This window comes from Danio aesculapii, chromosome 21 (genome assembly GCF_903798145.1).
Source record: "Danio aesculapii chromosome 21, fDanAes4.1, whole genome shotgun sequence".
Classification (NCBI taxonomy): domain Eukaryota; kingdom Metazoa; phylum Chordata; class Actinopteri; order Cypriniformes; family Danionidae; genus Danio; species Danio aesculapii.
The window spans coordinates 4,701,249-4,725,600 of NC_079455.1; the positions used below are offsets into that span (position 1 = coordinate 4,701,249).

Sequence of the window (24,352 nt, forward strand, 5' to 3'; positions counted from 1 at the left end):
TATATATACTTAATCTGCCTAGAAAAAAAATCTGATTCTGCAGATTTGAATACGATTATTTAAATTTTCGATGATTTAAATTTTTTATGAATTTATCCAAAGTAGTACACTTTAAAGAATCTCTCTTATTTACACAATAAATAAATAAATGTAATTTTATACATTTTTTTAAAAATAATTATTTAATTTTTATGCATTTTATCTAAAGTAGTGCACTTTAAAAGAACACTCTTTTTTAGGATACATCTACACTGATTCTGCAGATTTGAATGTGATGATGATTATTATTATTATTATTATTATTTATTTTTATTTTTTTTTTTTATTATTTGTAATGTGTTTTATCCAAAGTAATTCACGTTATAGAATATATTTCTTTAAAAATATACATCTACACTGATTCTGCAGATTTGAATGTGATTATTATTATTATTATTATTATTATTATTATTATTTGTAATGTGTTTTATCCAAAGTAATTCACGTTATAGAATATATTTCTTCAAATATATACATCTACACTGATTCTGCAGATTTGAATGCATTTTTTAAAATTATTATTACTATTATTTTTTTTTATGCATGTTATCCAAAGTAGTGTGAGGAATGTCTGCAGTCTGAGTCTGCAGATTTGCATGTGATTATTTACATTTTTGATGGCCCGTTTGTTGAATTGAAGTTACATTGCTTCTACAGGCCAACTAATTCTCATTAGATTATCAGCAGACTGTTAGGTTAGGATTGGTGTAAGTTGACATGTACTTGCTTATGAAGTTTCTTATAATCAGTTAAATGTCTGTTTAGCAGCAGCATCAACAGATATTAAGCAGACAGTCTACTAATACTCAAATGGACCATCAAAATAAAGTCTTACAGAATTTTTTTTCTTTATTTTTTATGCATTTCATCTAAAGTAGTGCACTTTAAAGAAACACTCTTTTTTTAATACATCTACACTGATTCTGCAGATTTGAATGCATTTCTTCTATTATTATTTTTAATGTATTTTATCCAAAGTGGTGCACTTTAAAGAATCTCTATTTCTTTAAATATATACATCTACGCAGAGTCTGCAGATTTGAATGTGATTTCAATTATTATTATTTTTAAATTATTATTTATTACTTTATTTTGTATTACTTTTATCCAAATAACTTGCATCTAAAATACATCTACACAGATTCTGCATATATGAATGTAATTTTTTTATTTTTAATTATTTTATATTTAAAATTAATTTAATTTTTTATTATTGTATTTTTTTTTTTTTTTTATCATTTTATCCAAAGTAGTACACTTTAAAGAATCTCTCTTTTTTTTTTGTACATCTACACTGAGTGCCCTTGTGTTTCATCCAGAAAATCCCTCATTCTGGAATTCCCTTTAGTGTAATACACCTAGAACATTGACAAGTTTTTACATTAATCTATGTTGCAGAAGCTTCATGCCTCATGAGATTTGTTCAATGGAAAACAAAGAGTTAACTTCACTTCTAAATCCGTTGAGCCTCTTATCTCATTTTCCCTCCACAGGTCCCGGAAGCTGATCCAGGAGTCAGACCAGCACCTGGTTGATATCGAGAAAGTCCTTCAGAACGATAAACGTTACCTGGTCCTAGACTGTGTCCCAGAGGAGCGGCGTAAACTTATCATGTTCTACATTGAGGACCTGGACCGCCGAGGACCCCCACCTCCCCCAACCGCATCTGAACCCTGCCGCCGCTCCACAAAGTGAAGCCCTAGCGGAGCGTGAAGGACAGCGCATGAGCCAGCCCTGTACTCGTCTAAGCACAGTTAGAAAGTCATCATGTATTTTTTTGAGAACTTTGGTTGTCATCAAATTAAACGGTGCGAGATGATGCCATCTATCCCCACTAGTTGTAGGCTAGCACAAGGCAAACTCTTAAAGGGTTAGTTCACCCAAAAAATGAAAATTCTCGTATTAATTACTCGTACTAATGTTGTTCCAAATCCTTTAGATAATTGTTGGTTTTCAGAACACAAATTAATATGATTTAGATCAAATCCGAGAGTTAAAGGAAGTAAAATATTATTAAATGTTATCAAACGAAGCTCCAAGAACAATTTTGCGCACCAAAAAAAGCCTGTTTACACTACAGGCAGAAGAACGTGTCGTCAGAGTTAGCAGCGCAACACTCAAGCGTCTTATTCCATATAGTAAAAACACATAGATCTGATTCTGAACACATCGGCAAACACGGTTGTTGTTGTTTTGGTGCACAAGAGTGTTCTTGGAGCTTCATATGATTCTATTTGAACCACTGGTGTCATGTGGAATGATTTGTCAATGCTTCTGTTGTTGTTTTTTTTACTTTGGGATGTTCGGTGCTGTCGAAGGAGGATGAGAGCTCATCTAAAATATCTCAAAGGTCTCGAGGGATTGTAACAACGCAAAGGTGAGTAATTAATAACAGAACTGTCATTTTTGGGTGAACTAACCCTTTAATGTCAGTCTATGAACATCCATTGTCAGGCAGGGGATGCATTTTGTGTGGTAAAACCGATGCAGGCTATTACGACGGGTCAGTGTTTGAAACCAGTTGTGAACCATTCAGTACATGTGTAGGTGAAATATTTCTTACATAAGTGGTTTGATTTTGGATTTGTTGCTATATTTCTGTTTGTGTTGATTGGAAATAAATGCAACTTTTTTTTAAGCACTCGTGATCTTTGAAATCAAACGCAAAATGTATTCCCTCATGATTTTTTATTACCTTTTTTCACTTTCTTTATAAAATTAGAACAAAAAAGCAGAACATTAGTACATTTTGCTACATGGTTTACTTCAGTTTTACACCATTCCTGCTCATTGCATCGATCCTGCCCATAAGCAGGGCTTTGAAATGATGCGTGCGCCTTCATGAATAAAATTAAAAAAGAAAAGAAGCTGAAGAGTTGGTAACCTCACAGCAGCCACAACAACATATTCAGGTATTAAAGCCGTCTGCGCACTCTGTCCTGCCGAGAGGTGAGAATCAGACGTGGGCTAAATACTGACCAGAAACACTCCCTCTTGCTTGAGGCCCTTTCAGACGACTCGTCAATGTCACTTTAGGCTACAGCATGAAGGGTTAAGCTCGAATATTAGATTGTAGCATTCCATGTCAAATTTGCTTTGCCGTTTAGTTGATTTTTTTTTAATTTAAAAACAGCCATTGAGACATGCCAAAGCAGGATGAAAAAGGCTGCGCATCCACGTATATCATCACATTCAGAGAGAAACACATTCATTTTCTATATTTTTAAACAATAAGCAGGATTGTTCTCGTACGTTTCGCTATGGTCATTTAGTACATTTCTCATTCTTGCTGCCTAGTAAGATCATTGATGACGTCTGCTATGCTTTTGATGGAGGCCAAAGTGATCAGTAACTACGTTTCTTATGCACGTTTTGGAATATCGCATAAAAATGCTTCATGGAAAAGATGCGCGTTGATTGATAATGCTCATTAAAAACTTGAGTAGGATAAATGTTTTGTTAGATTCAGAAACATTTGCATGGAAACTCATTTAACAACGAAACTGTGCATTCACGTCAAGAGTCATGTGCGAAATGTAGGGATGACTGACATGAAACTGGCGTTTTGACAGTGTCGAGATCCCGAAGCGCAAGTGTTTCGAAAACACTGCACCGAAGCATGATCCGAAACACCCATGTCAAGTGACTAAGGTGATTTGAAACACCCAGGTTACGTGACTAAGGTGATTCGAAAAACAGGTCACGTGACTAAGGTGATTCGAGAAACAGATCACATGACCAGGGTGATTCAAAACACCCATGTCAAGTGACTAAGGTGATTCAAAATACCCATGTCACGTGACTTAGGTGATTCGAAACACCCAGGTCACGTGACTAAGGTGATTCGAAACGCCCAGGTTACGTGACTAAGGTGATTCGAAGCACACAGGTAACATGACTAAGGTGATTCGAAACAGACAGATAACGTGACTAAGGTGATTCGAGAAACGGGTCACGTGACTAAGGTGATTCAAAATACCCAGGTCAAGTGACTAAGGTGATTCAAAACACCCATGTCAAGTGACTAAGGTGATTCAAAATACCCATGTCACGTGACTTAGGTGATTCGAAACACCCAGGTCAAGTGACTAAGGTGATTTGAAACACCCAGGTCAAGTGACTAAGGTGATTCGAAACACACAGGTAACGTGACTAAGGTGATTCGAGAAACAGATCACGTGACCAGGGTGATTCAAAACACCCATGTCAAGTGACTAAGGTGATTCAAAATACCCATGTCACGTGACTTAGGTGATTCGAAACACCCAGGTCACGTGACTTAGGTGATTCGAAACACCCAGGTTACGTGACTAAGGTGATTCGAAGCACACAGGTAACGTGACTAAGGTGATTCGAAACAAACAGATAACGTGACTAAGGTGATTCGAGAAACGGGTCACGTGACTAAGGTGATTCGAAACACACAGGTCAAGTGACTAAGGTGATTCGAAACCCCCAGGTCATGTGACTAAGGTGATTCAAAACACACAGGTCACGTGACTAAGGTGATTCGAAACACACAGGTAACGTGACTAAGGTGATTCGAGGAACAGATCATGTGACCAGGGTGATTCAAAACACCCATGTCAAGTGACTAAGGTGATTCAAAACACACAGGTCACGTGACTAAGGTGATTCGAAACACACAGATAACGTGACTAAGGTGATTCGAAACACACAGATAACGTGACTAAGGTGATTCGAGAAACGGGTCACGTGACTAAGGTGACTCAAAATACCCAGGTCAAGTGACTAAGGTGATTTGAAACCCCCAGGTCACGTGACTAAGGTGATTCGAAATACCCAGGTCAAGTGACTAAGGTGATTCAAAACCCCCAGGTCACGTGACTAAGGTGATTCGAAACACACAGGTCACGTGACTAAGGTGATTCGAAATACACAGGTCACGTGACTAAGGTGATTCGAAACACACAGGTAATGTGACTAAGGTGATTCGAGAAACAGGTCACGTGACCAAGGTGATTCAAAACACCCATGTCAAGTGACTAAGGTGATTCAAAACACACAGGTCACGTGACTAAGGTGATTCGAAACACACAGGTCACTCGACTAAGGTCATTCAAAACACCTAGGTCATGTGACTAAGATTATTCAAAGCACCCAGGTCACATGACTAAAAGAATTCAAAACACAAAGGTATGTGGCCACAGAGTAACTGAGCTGTAAATGTCTTAAGTTCGAATCCCGACTTAGTCTAAAATTATGGTTTGATGTATTTTAATATTGTGACTTTTTTAATGATCAAAACAAGACAAGAATATTTGTTCACAGTGTTCATCTGGATGTCAGACCAGATGAAAAGCCATCACGCTCTCATAGTGTTTTGTATTATGAGGTGCAAGTCATTTATTATCTATTAAAAAAATTCTACTGTGGCTTCTCCGACCGCAGCAAATTCCATTTTTCTTTCCGATGATAAACTGACGCCAAATAAGAAGTAACCATTTTGTTCTGTTTGACTGATTGGATACAAACAGCTTATTTCACAAATGTTTTACTTGATATTGTAGAGGTTTTTTCAGCAAAGGATCCTAATCAAACTCTGGTCACTGCAAGCACCTCAATGCCATGTTGATGCATTTAACCACTAGGCTATTGGTGCTGACATTCGCATATGTTTTCTGTGATGTTTCAGTTTTTAAAATTCCAGCATTCGTATAAAAAAAAAAAAGTCATGTGCCAAAATCTACCACAGGTTCACTGCGTTTCGTCATGTGAGACGCTAGTAATTTATTATATAATAAAAAAGGACCACTTTGGCTTCTATCACAGCAAATTCCATTTTTCTTTTCAATATTTGCCATCAGTTTATCAGCAAGTAACAATTTTTTTCCCTCTATAACTCATTGGATGGTAACGGAGATTAAGTTGCATTTGTTTTATACGATATTTGAGCTTTGCGCATAAATCGAATGTGTATTTGAATGGAAACATAGCTCATAATTGAAACACATTTACCAAATAAGTCACAGCAAGAAAATTCATGTGCCAAAAGCCACCACACGTTCACTGCGTTTCGTTTTCGGAGGCGAAAGTAATTCATTTTATAAATAAAAGTGCCACAGTGGCTGCTACTACCACAGCAAATAAAATGTTTCGTTTTTATATTTGGTGTCTGCAAAAGGTATTTGCAAATGTTTCATTTGAACTTTTAATGGCTAGAACAGTGGAAAGTTTTGACAGGAAATCGTGGGGAGCAGAGACAAGGAAAGGATTGGAAAAGGCCAGGAATCAAACTTGGGCCACATTTACCGAATAAATCCAAAAGCCACCACACGATCATTACGTTGCATCTTGAGGACCAAGGGCCAAAATGGCTGCTTCTACCACAGCAATTTCTGTTTTTGCTGTCAGATTATTGGCAAGTGATGATTATTTTCAGTTTGACTCGTTGGATGGAAACACAGCTTAAATCGCAAATGTTTAATGCGATATTTGAGTTTTGCGCATACATCTAATTGAAATAGCTCATGATTGAAACACATTTCGGAATAAATCTCAACAGCCGCATCAAAAAAAGTCACGTGCCAAACGCCACCGCACGTTCATTGCGTTTCATCATCTGAGATGAAAGTATTTATTTATTTATTTTTAAAAAGCTCACAGTGGCTTTGATATTTGTTGCCAGTTTATCAGGAAGTGACGATTTTGTACTCCTGGACTCATCGGCTGCTTAATTCGCAAATGTTTTATGCGATATTCCAGTTTTGCGCAAATATCTCAGATGAGATCCCGAAGCGCAAGTGTTTCGAAAACTCTGCACCGAAGCATGATCCGAAACACCCATGTCAAGTGACTAAGGTGATTCAAAATACCCAGGTCAAGTGACTAAGGTCATTCGAAACACCCAGGTTACGCGACTAAGGTGATTCGAAACACACAGGTAACGTGACTTAGGTGATTCGAAACAGGTCACGTGACTAAGGTGATTCGAAACACACCGGTCACGTGACTTAGGTGATTCGAAACACCCAGGTTTTATGCGATATTCCAGTTTTGCGCAAATATCTAAATCTTGTATTTAGATAGAAACATAGTTAATGATTGAGAGACATGTCATGTGAAAGGGCCGTCAGTGACATTTAAAGGTAAGCTGATCCTCTTCATACTGCTGTGCGTAACCAGTAAACCTACAGAAAGGAGAGATTTTAATTAAAAACAAAAGCAGTCCAACAGCCAGTGTCATTGTCCGTGGTTCGCAGTGCATTTTCAAGTTTTTCATCAGATTCAGTGCAGCGTCAAATCTGCTGTGAAGGCAAAGCTCATCTAGATGTTCCTCATGGCTAGTGAGTCCCAACCTTTCCACTCCTGGTCCATCTAGAGAAAAAGTGCCTTTTGTTGCCGTTAAACTGGAGCCATCAGAGCTATGTGCTAGTTGACCTTGTCCTGAAATATATAGAGGTTGTTGGTGGCAGCCACGGCGATGATGTTCTCATTGGGATGCCATGCGGTGTGTAGAATCTTCTTGCTGAAGTCCAGACTGTCTACGCTGATTTCGTCTTTACGCCGCTTGCCGCCCACACACACTTTGCGTGGTTTGAGGATGGCTCTGGGTTTGCTGTTCTCCCGCGAGGCCTCCAGAGTCACGTCGCGCTTCGTGTTTCGATCGAACATGCGAAAGAAATTGTTGTAGGAGCCTGTCATTAGGACACTAATGGGAGAGGAATTCATCGATTAGTTCTTATTACCTGAAATCGTCAGCACAGAGTCCAAAATCAATTAGGAAAAAACTTGGTGTGACTGATTGCTTTTGACCAAGGATGTCCAATCCTACTCCCGGAGGGCCACCTTCCTGTCGAGACCCTCTTACCAGCTAATCAAGGTTTTAAAGGGATAGTTTGCCCAAAAATGAAAGTTTACTCACGATTTAATTACCCTCAAGTGGTTCCAAACCCTTGTGTTGATCCATAGGAGGAAAAACAAATACTACGGAAGCCAATGGTTCCACCTTTCTTTTGTTTAACAGAAGAAAGAGACTCAAAGTTTGAAACAAGGGTATTTTCATTTTTGGGTCAGCTATTCTTTTTAGGTGTACCTGAATGTTCCTGGTTGGAGTGAAATATTGGAAGGTGGAAATCCAGGAGAAGGATTTGACATGCATGGTTTTGACGTACCTGTCAGTTCCATTCCAGACACATTCAAACTTGTCGAAGATGCAGTCATTCTCATACAGGGAGCACAGCTTACTGCGAAGATAGTCATGGACCTGTTGAAGGTAGAACAAAAAAATGACAGCTAAGCAATACTTGGAGTATTCCACAATAAATCTTGCTTAAAGCAACACTATGAAGTTTCATTAACTAATTTCGAGAGGATCACATGCTATGATTGATCGCAGCTGGTCCTGCATCAACAATCATCGATAAACCAATCAGATGAATAAAAGCCTCCAATAAATAGCCCAGTTTGTCTTACCTCCCTTATCTTCATTTTTGAAGAATCCCCCCCATCCATCTCCCCCTTTCCTCCTTTACCAAAGGGAGCTCTCAATACCTACCTGACTTCCTGTCATGCTATATGACCAGGCAGGGGCCCTGGGCTCAAGTATCTCTGAGCTCAGGGTTAACTCCCGGGACAGCATAGGTGTGAACTCTTGAAGTAAGTTTATTCTTCGTGGCTCCCCTAAGTGCTATCATTGTTGCCATTATATGCGTATAATGGCCCGTTTCCATTGAGTGGTACAGTATAGTTCGGTACGGGACATCTTTGTCAGGCTTGCATTTCCACAGTTAAAAGGGTACTTAGGGCTTGGTGTACGACAAAATTTCAGACAACGTCATTCTCATTCGAGGAAATGTCTAAAGTAAAGCTGTACGGGTCGCTCACATATCATATGAGAAGCACTTCTCACAAAACAGATGCTTCATACACATAAATACTTGTCTAAATGTTCATTACTAACCTTTCTATGAACATAATTTGATTATAACTGCAGATCGATGATTTCAGTGCGAAATAGCCTACTGTAACGTCTGTAATTATATAAAATAAATAAATAAATGCAGCATATATGAACACATACAGCCCCTTACAGTCTCTGTTACCAATAACAGAAAAAACTACACACAGCAAACATTTAGTCCTTATTCGGGTTCAAAAACAACATAAAATATAGCCCACAGTCAGTGTAAACCTCTCATCTGTATCTTTAGCCTTCTCCAGCACATGTAGCCTCTTGTTATAGAACAATTCCATCATTCTGAGATAATAATAGCCCAAAAGCTGATGATAATAGTCAAACATGGCAATTTGTTTATGTTTTAGGTTGCTAAAAGAATCATTTGCTCCTTTGTTTTTCTGGCTTTTCCTTTGTTTTTTCACACGTCACTTGTGTTTGTTCGTTTCTGAAAGGATCGGATGTCGGAAGCACTTTAATAATCATGCGCACGTTATTATCATCAACTCAAGAAGTTCATTATTTCAAAAATAGACGAGCTCACCAGATCTGGACGGGCTCATAAATAAACAACAGGACACAGCAGATTTTGTTCTTCTTTGCTTGTGGCTGTTAATCAAGACGACGACATGGTTTGTTTGAGCTCTGGGGTCCATTCTTCGTACCTCGCTTAAATGATCTAAGATGATTTGGCAGATCCTGGATCTTTTAATCTTGATAACTGATCTCTGGCTAATTTGGTTCTTTAAACAAGTTCGCAAATCAGATTAAAATGTCTGGATGACGCTACGTGTGTTGTGAAGGACAGATCTATCGATCCTCGAAATCATGATCAGCAATGTAACGATTGGCTGACGGCACAGCAGCGTAATGACATCATCTGATTAATATTCAATTATCCATGTGAGCAAAATGACATAAAATTAGCAGTAAACGATTTGTTAAATATGATGCGCAAATTACTTTCCACATTTGTTGTGAGCTGCAGGCTTTCCACTTTCATGTCTCGAGAGTATTCATCAGGTATTTTAATGTCAATGTATTTAGTTCTACATTTAGAGAAGATTTTCTTTATTATAGTAGCCTAGGCCTACTCAAGTTTTTTAAATTGGTGTAAGGAATAACTCTATAAATAACTTTTGCATATAAAAAGCATTTTTGTATTGGTAAAGGAGTCTGCAACTTTTTGCGACGCATCAATCACTGGTATATTAGCTGTAAAAACATGCATGACTGCATAAATTATTATCCTTTTTTTTTTTTTAAGTCGAATATTGTGCATGTATGCCTTTGTATCTAAATAGTTCATATCAATAAGTTTTCTCTTTGAACCACCAGGTGGCAGTCTTTGTACTTTATTTCAGAGTGCAGATTGCATTCGTTTCATTAATATATATTTTTAAACTTTATATATATATATATAGTTAAAATTATATTTACCATTTTCCCAAGTGTATATAACTACTGTAAGAAAATATCAACATTTGATACATACTCTCAGTATTATCTTTGTCTGCAATTTCCCGATCTAATCCTGTTTATATGAATGAGTCTGCTCCCGACCAGGTTTGCGCTACCAGAACTGTTGCTATGACAACAACTCTTAGATGAGTTTTAAAGAACGAAACGATCCTGGATCGTGTCAAATCGTCAATAACCAAATCCAGCTAACTGAGTAATCCACGAACGAAGAACGGACCCCAGGTCAACCATGGCTCGCTATATGTACGTATTATTACATTGTATAATATCTCGCCTGTGTATTTAAAAATGGAGGTTCCTTTGTTTTCATTCTCCTGCTTGTCCACGAGCAAGTGACGTATCTCAGTAAACCAATAGCGTTCAGCTACGCATCTTGCTCTGCCTTTTGGTACCCTTTTGTCGTGCTAGGTACCCTTTGCAAAGGATACCCAAAAAGTTGTACGGTACACTTCACTTTTTGTAAAACTTTGATAGTGGAAATGGCCATAAAAGCGAACCGTACTATACTGTACCACTTCCCCATGGGCAATGCAATACAGGTACAGTAGCCTGTGTTACACATAATGTCCAAATAGCCTATCTATTGGCCACTGGTGTAAGTTTGCAAGGTGAAAGCCTGTCTGATATTGATTTTTGTTAGGGCTCTTGTCCGATTCTCTCTATCTCAGGTTTTATCTGTCTCTGCCATGACCTTGGTTTTGAGATTTGTATATTAAATCATTTTATCTTATAGTTAGCTGTTAGCTAACTCCACCTAGACTATGCAAATATGTGGGGTATGCTGTAAAGCAGATCACGCTGTTCCACTTACAGACTATCACAGTTTTGTTCACAATAATATTGTGTTGAAAAAGTGAGTAAAGCTCAGAATCCGTTTAATACCTCTTCAATAGTTTTTCAAGGCATTTACACTAAACATTCCATACTGAATAAATGAAAAAACTTTATTACTATAGAGAAAGTGAAGAAAAACAAATATTAGGCTGTTCAAAAAATAGTAGTGTGCATTTTTCTGTAAAAAAAAATTACTATATATTAGCTGAAAAATGCTTGAACTGTTGGTTGTGTAACCATGAAGTGCTTCACAGTTGACGTTGACCAACTTCTGGCACTTTTAAACAAGCACTACGCACCACACTTCCTCTACATTTCTTGTTTTTGTCTCAGAAACAGAGGTTTTGATGTCAGCCCACAAGTTTTCTATTGGGTTGAGTCTAGGGACAGGGCTCGCCACTCCATAACGTTAATCTTGTTTCCCTGAAAACCAAGATGCTGCTCACTTACTGGTGCATTTTGGGTTTACCGTCTTGTTGAAACACTCATTTCCACACACGTGACCTCTAAGTATTCTTATGTACTCCGATTGACCCATGATCCCTGGAATGCCATAAATAGGCCCAACACTAGCGGAGGCATACATATGATGCTTGCACCACCACCATCACAGTGTACTGTCGATTGAATTCAGTGTCTAGGGGACACAGACAGTTTGTTAGACGATCCCCAAACACTAAAATCAATCCATAGTACTCTGTGAAGATGGTGGCATGGAGTGTTTAGTGTTCTAAATGCATTTGCATGTATTGAAATAAAGATTATTATAAAGATTCTAAGATTTACTCACTTTTTTTTTTCAACACACTGCAATTATTGTGATCCCAACGATTATATATAAGGTTCTGCTGATAGGGACGGCTGCGACTTTGTGTAGTGACCTGGACACTCAGAATTTGTGGCAACAGGAGGCTGCTCTGGTAGCAGCAGTAGCAGAATTTATCTGGTTAAGGGTTGTTCTACCACTGGAATTATTTTAAGATTGAAGACTTCATAGTGTTGCTTTAAACTATCATCCTAAACCCAAGCTGACTGCGGCCTTTAGTCAAAGTGTAATCTGCAGAGCTATTACCTGGTAAGTTTCCAAAGGTTTGCTCTCCATATTGATGTCCCACACCTTCACTGTGAGGTAGTCACGGGTCATCAAGTAGCGTCCACTGTGGCTGAATTTCACATCCGAGATGGAGGATATGATCTCAGAGAAGAAGGAGCGATTACTGGGGTCTTCTGGTTCCTCAAACACTGATGGGACATTAATAGAAGATTAACATTAACATACAAAACATGTTGAATTTACCTCAATTTCATGAAACTTCTTAGAATTTTGTTATTTCTTCTAACTTATTTTAGGTAAATAGCAGCCACAAGCAAAATTATGTCAAATTATGTCAAATCCTTTTCATTTGAATTACCAGGTGATTTTAACTTGCCTCCACCAGAGTTTATTCGTGTGAAGCCAATAAAACTTAATCGATTAATGCGGACAACCAGAATTTTTGGTTATTTATTGCAGTTCAAACTTTAACTGCTTTAAAAACACAGTTGAAAAAGACTGATCTCAGACCTGGAATTAGCGCAGTTGTGGTTTACTGAGTGAAGTACCAAACAATGTTGTTAATAGCTGTCAACTCCCAAAGAATGAATGCAACTCCTCTTCAAGATGGTAACCTCAAAACCTTACAAGAAACTCTTCTAAATCTGTAAACTAAGTGAGGATTAAACTCTAACAAGTATTTTTCTTAACTTACCTAATATTACTTTTATTTGTCAACAATTCCCATGCAAAGCTTGCTGGGAAATACATATGCACTTACCATGTAGTTACACCAACACAATTCCTACGTGTTGTCCCGACACAAAACAAATAAGATAACTTATGCGAAATTCACTTTTATAAGGGGCTTGCACAATTCAGTATAAATTGTCCAGCCGTAAAGAGATCTAAAGAGTTGCCTAAAAATAAAATCGCTGTCATCTTTCCGTTCCCTCTTTCAACTGTTGAACACAAAAAGTTCAACATTCTACACTTCTTTTTATTGATTGAATAAGTATATCACTTTTCGTCATTGCACTTCTTATACTGCAAAAGCACATCGAATAGTGCGTATGTATATGATTTAGGATGCACCTTTCGGCTTATTTCGGTCAGGTCTTGACCCCAACCTATCTAATATCATCTATTGGCTGTAATGTGTAAACCGAGGTAAACTCACGTTTAGAGTGGTTGTCGCAAAGTGCGGAGGTTCTCATGTCACACAGTCTTATCGAGCCCTTGCTGCTGCTGTAGACAAACGTGTTGCACTGATTAGGGTGAAACTCAGCCGCTGTGATCACCTCTGTCAGTTCCTCCATGTTGGCTGGCTTTATGTCCACAATATCTGAGTAAGCAGAGTGAAGGATCCACAATCTTACATTACGCACGCGTTCCCCCAAGAACCATCCAATCCCTTCAACAAAAGCTCTGCTTGATTATATATGTAGTGGATTATTTCTATGTTTCCCAAATGTCTGGATGAAACCAGTTCCACAGCTGAGAATATCTCTCAAGCTATTCTTTCAAGCCCATCTTTCAACAACCCAATTGGTTGCAAAGAACAAAATCATGCACCACCCTACATTTTTCTTAATTTCAGGACCATTTCAAGGTAAGGTATGTCACAAAAGTGGAAAAAAGGACTATCTTTATTTCCATTTCATGGCAACTTTAAGTGTCCAATAAGAGAGCTCTAAAAATATAGCATCACATCCATCTGTTGTTGTAGGGTAGTGGCAGGTTATCCATGGTGCCATACTGTGAGGATCAAACATTTACATTGTGACCTTTGGCAAATGACATGCTTTATCTTCTGCCTTGAGGCACTCTGCAGATCTCATAACCACCCAAACAGACTGGCCATCTTCGCTCTGCAGGGTCCTGGAGAACATTCATCAATAATGATTGATAGGGGTGTGCGCTTTGGTAAGCTGGACTCTATTTACCACCGGGAGGGCGAAGCAGGGGTCAGGATTAGTGGCGGACACTTGATAAAGGGTAATGGGCGTAATGTACATCACAGAGGTGTTATCTATCAGAATTAAGTGACAGCAGAGACAGTCTCCAGGTAGTTTATTGGGTTTGTTTGATTGCTGGGTTTGCTCAAACCCTTTGTTCTTAGTTTAGTGGCAAATGCCTGTCAATATGTATTGTGTCTGGCTACAAAGTGACTTCTGGGAAAATAAGGTAGTAAGGCACAAGAGGTAAAAGATACTATTATTTTTATGATGGTTAAGGGATGCAGTTGAGACAATCTTGTGAAAGATTATAGAAGATTTCCCAGTGTTATATCGATAGAGCCCATCCGGATGCTTCTGGCGAACAGTCATGCCATTATAAACTTGCCAAGTTGAAGATCTGATTTGTTTAAAATCAGTGATCTTCACTGCCTGATTGAGACAATACAAAGTGGGTCTCACACCGGACTAGAAACACTGTACCATGTCCCATGACATGTCTTTAAATTATGAAAACAAAAACTTAAAGAGAGAAGGGGGATAGGATTTGGAAAGGTCCACAACGTGGGATTCGAACTCAGGAAGCCGGAAGCACATTGCTGCCATATGTCAGCATATGAACTACTAAACCAGGGGTGTCCAAACTCGGTTCTGGAGGGCTGGTGTCCTGGAGAGTTTAGCTCTAACCCTAATCAAACACCCCTGAACCAGCTAATCAAGCTCTTACTAGATATACTAGAAACTCTCTAGCGGGTGTGTTGAAGCAAGTTGGAGCTAAACTCTGCAGGACACTGGCTCTCCAGAACTGAGTTTGGACACCCCTCCACTAGACTATTGGCATCGACTCCCAAATCCTTTCATACAATGATTGAATAAAACAGAGACTGTAAATTTGTCAGGTTTGCAAACATAAAAGACGCTCAACTGTCTGATATTAAAAGGATACTAAAGCTTCGGTTTGTGATCTCCAAGTTCCACAGGTTGATCCTCAGGTCATCTGTGGAAATGTACGTTTCGTAGTCGCTGTTGACGGAGATTGAGTTGATGTGATAGGTGTGAGCATTAGCGAAAATGCGGCGAGGTGTTGCTTCAACCATCAAGTCCATTGGCCTCAACACAGGCACCTGAGGGAAGAAGAAAATCACATGGTTAGAAAGACAGATGACACTTTGCCGTAAATCATCTGGTCTGAATCCCAACTGAGTTTCTACCACAATACAAAAAGACGCAGGAAAGGCCTTTGAAGAAGAGACTAAAGCATAATGTATAAATTTTGTTATTTTATGTGTACACACAGAGTCAAAACGAAGCCTTACATTGAATACAGTAGTCGATACAGTGCACAAAAACAAGCACAGAATAACATAGACATAATAATGATTGTACAGTGTCTCTTACCATATGCTACAAGAAACAGTTTTGTACTCATTTAAAATAGTTGCTGAAATCCTTTAATCCCTTATAACAAGGTACATCAACAGTCATCAATTGTTTTTGCTGTTTGAAGTGTTTCTTTTGTTGTTGTTCTGTCTCCCCTTTGGGTGGTGCAGTGGGAAGCGCTGTCGCCTCACAGCAAGGAGGTCACTAGTTCAAGCCCCGGCTGGGTCAGTTGGCATTTCTGTCTTGAGTTTGCATATGTTGGCGTGGGTTTCCTCCGGGTGCTCCGGTTTCCCCCACAAGTCCAAAGACATGCGCTATAGGTGAATTGGGTAAGCTAAATTGTCCGTAGTGTATGTGTGTCAATGAGAGTGTATGGATGTTTCCCAGTACTGGGTTGCAGCTGGAAAGGCATCCACTGCGTAAAACATATGCTGGATAAGTTGGCGGTTCATTCCTCTGTGGCAACCCCTAATTAATAAAGGGACTAAGCCAAAAGAAAATAAATGAATGTCTCCTCTTTTTCACCCAGTCACCCATCATCCAGGTCAGCGTTGACAACTTGCAGACAAACTAAGTACTGCTCCAATTTGTGGGTTTAAGTGCTTTTGGAATCTTAAAAATGGCCTCTACCCAACATTATTATACAGCATGTAAGACTCTGGATAAAATTAGATAAAAATATAATCAATATCTCCACATGTGGTCAGGACTACTTTGGCAAACCTTTGTCAAGTACCACAATACGTCGTTTCATCCACAAATGCCAATTAAAACTGTTCTTTGCAAAAGGAAGCCCTATGTTAACAGTGTCCAGAAGTGCTGTCAACTTCTTTGGGCTTGGAGGTATCTGGGATGGACCATCACGAGTGCCCTTAGCAAAGGTAACTTGCACTTCTGTGATGGCAGCATTAATGCTGAAAAGTACATAGAGATTTTGGAGCGCAATATGCTGCCTTCTTTTCCAGTGACCCCATGCATATCTCAACAAGACAATGCAAAACCACTTTCTGCACACATTACAAAGTCCTGGCTGCAGAGAAAGAGGATACTGGTACTTGATTGGCCTGCCTGCAGAGAATGTGTGGTGCATTTTGAAGCGCAAAAGGCACAACACATTCTCTATTAGAGACAGGTTGGGACTGCAGGCAGGCCAGTCAAGTACCTGACAAAGAAGACCCGACACTGTTTCCCAACTTAAGACTTGTTTGCAGGAAGAAGGGGACAAAATTACAGCTAAAACACTTCATCACTTGGTGTCTCCAGTCCACAGCTTTCAAGTGTTGTGAAAAGGAATGGCAACATTACAAATTGGTAAATGCTTTACGGTTGCAACTTCTTTTAATATATATATATATATATATATATAAACATTTTGGAATGTTTATTTAAAAAAAAACTATAATTTTGAAGCCCTTCCAGGGCAAGGGGTAGGAGTACAAAAATAGAATTGGGATTGGGGCTAAGTACTGCTACAATTTGTGGTTTCAAGTACAGCATGTAAGACCCTAGATAAAATTAGATAAAAATATAATCAATATCACTCTATAGGATCAGCACTACTTTGGCAAACCTTTGTCAATTACCACAATTCTTCGTGTCATCCACAAATCCCAGTTAAAACTGTACTGTGCCACAAGGATGCCCTATGTTAACAGTGTCCAGAAGCGCACTGCACACATTGCAATGTCCCAGATGCAGAGGAAGAGGCAAAATGAAGCAAAATGCACCACACCACTTTATTTGAGACAGGTTGGGACTGCAGGCAGGCCAGTCAAGTACCTGACAATGAAGATCCGGTACTGTTGCCCAACTTAAGACTTGTTTGCAGGAAGAATGGGACAAAATTATATTTTGGAATGTTTATTTTTTAAAAAAAAACAATAATTTTGAAGCCCTTCCCCTTCACACTTTTTCAAGGGCCAAGGGCGAGGAGAACAAAAATAGAATTGTAATTGGGGCTAAGTACTACTACAATTTGTGATTTTAAGTGCTTTTGGAATCCTAAAATGGCCTCTACCCAACATTATTATACAGCATGTAAGACCCTAGATAAAGTTTGATAAAAATATAATCGATATCACCACTTGAGATCAGGACTACTTTGGCAAACCTTTGTCAAGTACCACAATAAGTCATTTCATCCACAAATGCCAGTTAAAACTGTACTGTGCCAAAAGGAAGCCCTATGTTAACAGTGTCCAGAAGCGCACTGCACACATTACAATGTTCTGGATGCAGAGGAAGTGGATACAGGTACTTGATTGGCCTGCCTGCAGTCCCGACCTGTCTCAAATAGAGAATATGTGGTGCATTTGAAGCAAAATGCACCACACATTCTTTATTGGAGACAGGTTGGGACTGCAGGCAGGCCAGTCAAGTACCTGACAACGAAGTTCCGGTACTGTTGCCCAACTTAAGACTTGTTTGCAGATAGAATGGGACAAAATTACACCTGAAACACTTCATCACTTGGTGTCTTTAGTCCCTAAACGTCTTTTAAGTATTGTGAAAAGCAATGGCAACATTACAAATTGGTAAATGCTTTACGGTTTCAACTTTTTTTTATATATATAAACATTCTGGAATGTTTATTTAAAAAAAACTATAATTTTGAAGCCCTTTCAGGGCAAGGGGTAGGAGTACAAAAATAGAATTGGGATTGGGGCTAAGTACTGCTACAATTTGTGGTTTTAAGTACAGCATGTAAGACCCTAGATAAAATTAGATAAAAATATAATCGATATCACCCCATAGGATCAGCACTACTTTGGCAAACCTTTGTCAATTACCACAATTCTTCGTTTCATCCACAAATGCCAGTTAAAACTGTACTGTGCCACAAGGATGCCCTATGTTAACAGTGTCCAGAAGCGCACTGCACACATTACAATGTCCTGGATGCAGAGGAAGAGGCAAAATGCACCACACATTCTTTATTTGAGACAGGTTGGGACTGCAGGCAGGCCAGTCAAGTACCTGACAACGAAGATCCGGTACTGTTGCCCAACTTAAGACTTGTTTGCAGGAAGAAGGGGACAAAATTACACCTGAAACACTTCATCACTTGGTGTCTCTAGTTCCTAAACAGCTTTGAAGTGTTGTGAAAAGGAATGGCAACATTACAAATTGGTAAATGCTTTGTAGTTGCAACTTTATATATATATATATATATATATATATATATATATATATATATATATATATATATATATATATATATATATATATATATAAACATTTTGGAATGTTTATTTAAAAAAAAACTACTTCCAGGGCAAGGGGTAGGAGTACAAAAATAGAATTGGGATTGGGGCTAAGTACTGCTACAATTTGTGGTTTCAAGTACAGCATGTAAGACCCTAGATAAAATTAGATAAAAATATAATCAATATCACTCTATAGGATCAGCACTACTTTGGCAAACCTTTGTCAATTACCACAATTCTTCGTTTCATCCACAAATGCCAGTTAAAACTGTACTGTGCCAAAAGGAAGCCCTATGTTAACAGTGTCCAGAAGCGCACTGCACACATTACAATGTCCTAGATGCAGAGGAAGAGGCAAAATGAAGCAAAATGCACCACACATTCTTTATTTGAGACAGGTTGGGACAGCAGGCAGGCCAGTCAAGTACCTGACAACGAAGATCCGGTACTGTTGCCCAACTTAAGACTTGTTTGCAGGAAGAAAGGGACAAAATTACACCTGAAACACTTCATGGTGTCTCTAGTTCCTAAACAGCTTTCAAGTGTTGTGAAAAGGAATGGCAACATTACAAATTGGTAAATGCTTTACAGTTGCAACTTTATATTTAAATACATATATATAAACATTTTGGAATGTTTATTAAAAAAAAAAAAAAAACAATAATTTTGAAGCCCTTCCCCTTCACACTTTTTCAAGGGCCAAGGGCGAGGAGTACAAAAACAGAATTGGGATTGGGGCTAAGTACTACTACAATTTGTGATTTTAAGTGCTTTTGGAATCCTAAAAATGGCCTCTACCCAACATTATTATACAGCATGTAAAATTTGATAAAAATATAATCGATATCACCACATGAGGTCAGGACTACTTTGGCAAACCTTTGTCAAGTACCACAATACGTCGTTTCATCCACAAATGCCAGTTAAAACTGTACTGTGCCAAAAGGAAGCCCTATGTTAACAGTGTCCAGAAGCACACTGCACACATTACAATGTTCTGGATGCAGAGGAAGAGGATACAGGTACTTGATTGGCCTGCCTGCAGTCCCGACCTGTCTCAAATAGAGAATATGTGGTGCATTTGAAGCAAAATGCACCACACATTCTTTATTGGAGACAGGTTGGGACTGCAGGCAGGCCAGTCAAGTACCTGACAACGAAGTTCCGGTACTGTTGCCCAACTTAAGACTTGTTTGCAGATAGAATGGGACAAAATTACACCTGAAACACTTCATCACTTGGTGTCTTTAGTCCCTAAACGTCTTTTAAGTATTGTGAAAAGGAATGGCAACATTGCAAATTGGTAAATGCTTTACAGTTGCCACTTTTTTTTAGCAGAAGTGGAGTGTGTTTATTTAAAAAAATAAAAACACACATTAAATAATGTTAGTTGTATTGTCTGCAATGAAATACAAGTCAAAGTTAATTTAGAAATCACTACTTTCTTTGTTTTTAATTTGCGTTTTCCATACTGTCCCAACTGTTTCTGATTTGGGGTTGTACAATGTGTCCAGTTAATAACAGATACCTTACGCTAACATTTCTAACTGCCCCACACTTAAATCCTCCCAAAGCTTCACTGTCAAGACCCGAACGTGTGGTGGTCCAGCATGTGGTGATAGGAAGCAGCGCTCTACCGTCTCTTTAATGATGACTAATGTAAGGGCCAGTGTTCTTCATGTGCTTCACAGGAGGAAGTGCTTTATGCCTGACTCCCCATGAGCTTTTTTTATGATTGCCACTAATGACGGGAGCAGCACGACAGACATGTCCTCCTCGACACGAGATGAGAAGCGCTCGTCAGCAGCAGTGGGAGGCGGAGGAGGGGGGCACACGCTACCAATGCAGGTCATTATCACCTCACACATGGGAACTCCGGCTTTTGATTTCTGTTAGAGGATGATGGGGGTGGGGTGAGGGATGCCCTATTGTTGATGCATGCGTTTGAAATGCAATTCCAGCCGCCTTCACGGATTCATTTTCGAAATAAATGTAATAGTAGGCCTCGGTTATTTCCCTGTGTGTTCAAAATTGTGCTGAGGAAAGAATAGTGTTCAATAGTGTTGAGACCGATGTGATGAAAGGTTTTAATTCACTTCAAATGTGTTTCATGATCATGCAAATCTGTTGCTTTGTCGATCAAACTCTATTTCGGGCGTTTCCTCTACTACCCATTCTTTGTTTTCAGTAATAAAATTAGCCCTTTGAGCGTAGTATCATGAATTCAGTTGACAGGAGCAATCGAGACTGATTGAAGCTATTATCTCTCAATCAAGCATTAATTAAGTTTGACTGCTGGGATATTCAGTCACTAATGATAAGAAGGGGGTTGGATATGTGGGTACACTTTACGAAAACATTATAAATAATTCATATCTTCAGCATTGCAGATTTTATGTTAGCGGAGAAATCATAAATCATGGATTGCGCTAGATGCAATCAGAGTCGCAGCAGGTAATAGTGACTGAAGACTGAATATGGGTGTGTGAGAGAGGGAGAGAGTGTGTGAATGAAATTGGTTGTAAAAATAATATATATATTGTACAGTCCACTGATTATCTTCTTAATTATGTTCAAAAATCACACAGAAGTCGGCACCAATAGCCCAGTGGTTAAGTGCACTGACATATAGCACCAAGGTGTTCACGGCGACCTGAGTTCGATTCCCGGCTTGAGGTCCTATGCCGATCCTTCCCCTCTCTCTGCTCCCAATGCTTTCCATAAAATGTATTTATGACATTAAACATAACTCTAAACATACTGTGCACTATAACTTATGACTACACTCACTGGCAACTTCACCTTACTAGTACCGGGTTGGACCCCCTTTTGCCTTAATCCTATGTGGCATAGTTTTAACAAGATACTGGAAATATTCCAGGTTTTGCTCCATATTGACATGATAGCATCACGCAGTTGCTGCAGATTTGTCGGCTGCACATCCATGATGCCAATCTCCCGTTCCACCACATCCCAAAGGTACTCTATTAGTTTGAGTTCTGGTGACTGTGGAGGCCATTTGAGCACAGTGAACTCATTGTCATGTTCAAGAAACCAGTCTGAGATGATTCACGAGATGATAAAGGGATGGACATGGTCAGCAACAATACTCAGGTAGGCTGTGGCATTGACACGATGCACAATTAGATCTGTTGAGCCCAAAGTGTGCCAAGAAAATATCCCCCACACCATTACACCAACAGTTCAGCCATTCTCCTCTATGTATGGATGTTTTCCAGTACTGGGTTGCAGCTGGAAGGGCATCCGCTGTGTAAAACATGCTGTATAAGTTGGCGTTTCATTTAGCTGTGGCGACCCCTGATGAATAAAGGGATTACGCCAAAGAAAAATGAATTAATGATTATTTATTATTTTATTAAATAATATGAAGTAATTTTGTAAGATTTAAAAAACAATAACTTAAGCTACTGATTTAAAGAAACACAATCCAATAAAATAACGATAGAATAATTATATATATATATATATATATATATATATATATATATATATATATATATATATATATATATATATATATATAATACAGTGTAATAATACCCAAATAATCTTATTAATAGTCAAATTTTATTGACCGTGAACGAACGAAGGGTGTCATTCTACCAGTGTACCCATGATATCACAGTAACGCTACTGCAAGCAGCTGGAACATTATTCTACATAGAAATGTCTGGTCGATGTGTTAGTTGATTGGACTTTGTTTTTCCGCTGAGCATGTGTGTCTTTTTTATAGATAGTTATAGATGTACACAGAGTGGAATACTGAGCAAGTTTGAACTTTGACTGCTGTGCATGTGCAAGCTAGTCAACGGTGCATACAAATCTTAAGGCCGATCACAACGAACGCGCTTTTACGTTACGAAAAAGTGAGGTGCGCCACACTGCCTTTTTGTTGACAAGAAAAAAGTGTGGTGCGGTTTTTTGTCGCTAGGCAACAACTGAATCAGCTGTTGATATTGGTGTTATTTTAATTTTTAATAATATTGAGATAATCATGATTTGTAAAGTCATACAGCTCTGCTAGTCTTACAAACATCTCCATAGTTGTCTTGACAACACAAACACTTCTGTCACCTCAACGAAGACCCCAGCTTTACATTCATTTGATTGGAGAATGAAAAAGGCGCGACTGACATAACGCATCTTTTCCGCTCAGAGTTGACTTTTTTTAACTGCGAGCACAGAACGCACAACAGCAGTAACGCGAGGCGCAACAGGCGGTTAAAACGTGAGGCGCGCAGGGTGCATAAGCAGCACGCAAAACGCTCGCGGCTGTTGATGAATCATTCAAAATGGCACCTCTCCACGCAAAAAGCGCGTTTGGTGTGATCGGCCCCTTATTCCACTTTGGTCCGGGCAGCAACAAACCGGCTTTGTGCCGCAAGCCATTGAAATGAATAGGTTTCATAGCGCTGTGCTTTCTGTGTTTGCTGTGAAAACCACTTCTCACCGCACAGTGATTGGAGCTGAAAGGAGAGGGAAATTACTATGCTGAACACTGTCGGGTACATGCTTTTTTGGCTCTTCATTTTGACCGCTGTTCTCCAAAATGGCAATTTTTGGCTAGCAATAGCAACCCAGGCTCATTCTGAGAACGTAGTCCCGGGGACGTTTCTGGAGACCGCGAAATACGTAGCCGGGGGTACGTACGGCTGCATTTCATTTTTTTAAGCGAACGCTGCGGGGCGGTGTGACGCCGTTCCCTTCGACGCTTGCCGGCCGGCTGGCCTCCGTGTGGAGGGCTTTCCCGCTGCAGCCAGTTTGTCTGGTTAGCTCTTCGTGTACTCTGGCGGACTCGAGGCGCAGAGAGGGGCTGACCACGACGACGACGACGACCGGGTTCGAGTCCGGGGAAGAGCGGTTCCAGAAATCAGGTAAGAAAACAAAAACAAAATCCAAAAAATGAAGCGAACAAGTTCATCACAGGGTGAGAATGTGGTCAAAATCCGAAAACGTGGTAAAAATCGGACGAGGGCTTTTCTTTTTCTGGACGGCTTTTGTGAACCGTCGTTGGTTGGGTTTGGGGACGGAGGAGGGTGGGTCAGCCGATTGGCCGGTCGCACGGTCAATCATTCCGTCATGAAGACAGTCGGAAAGTCGTTCGACAGTGGCCTCTAGCAGGTTTACGCGAGAACGGCGCGGGAAAAAGCGCGCACAGCGGCCTCTCGCGGACTCGCGAAAACAAAAACTGCACAAATACGTACCTCCCGGGACGTATTTCGCGGTCTCCAGAAACGTCCCCGGGACTACGTTCTCAGAATGAGCCTGGGTTGAGCAATTGTCTGGAGATGTTTTAATAAAAACAGAAAAAGTCTCCCTTTTCTTTTAACTCCTAGATAATCGTACATGACATTTCACTTTTGACCACTGAACTGCAAAATGTCGGGAACATTTTACATCTCCATATTCCTGGAACAGATTTTTTCTTTTTGATGTAGGCCCTTTAGTCAACATGTTCTTTTGTCTTTGTGTCAAACACAAA

General features: G+C 39.4%; 2 protein-coding genes across 4 annotated transcripts in view; one reads left to right on the forward strand and one right to left on the reverse strand.

Annotated features, from left to right (window-relative positions):
• tcerg1b (transcription elongation regulator 1b (CA150)) overlaps window positions 1-2,677 on the forward strand; it is a 44,348-nt gene extending 41,671 nt beyond the window's left edge. Inside the window, exon 20 of the mRNA XM_056445951.1 lies at window positions 1,533-2,677. Coding sequence (XP_056301926.1) covers window positions 1,533-1,734 — 202 coding nt within the window. The 3' untranslated portion in view covers window positions 1,735-2,677. The remainder of the gene's footprint in view (window positions 1-1,532) is intronic.
• A 35-nt stretch (window positions 2,678-2,712) lies between these two features.
• Window positions 2,713-24,352, reverse strand: part of ppp2r2bb (protein phosphatase 2, regulatory subunit B, beta b) — a 149,593-nt gene continuing 127,953 nt past the window's right edge. For all 3 annotated transcript variants that reach the window (XM_056446038.1, XM_056446039.1, XM_056446040.1), the window contains exons 5-9: window positions 15,210-15,387; window positions 13,486-13,650; window positions 12,345-12,514; window positions 8,175-8,266; window positions 2,713-7,711 (exon numbers count right to left, since the gene is read on the reverse strand). In XM_056446038.1, coding sequence (XP_056302013.1) covers window positions 7,432-7,711; window positions 8,175-8,266; window positions 12,345-12,514; window positions 13,486-13,650; window positions 15,210-15,387 — 885 coding nt within the window. In that variant the 3' untranslated portion in view covers window positions 2,713-7,431. The remainder of the gene's footprint in view (window positions 7,712-8,174; window positions 8,267-12,344; window positions 12,515-13,485; window positions 13,651-15,209; window positions 15,388-24,352) is intronic.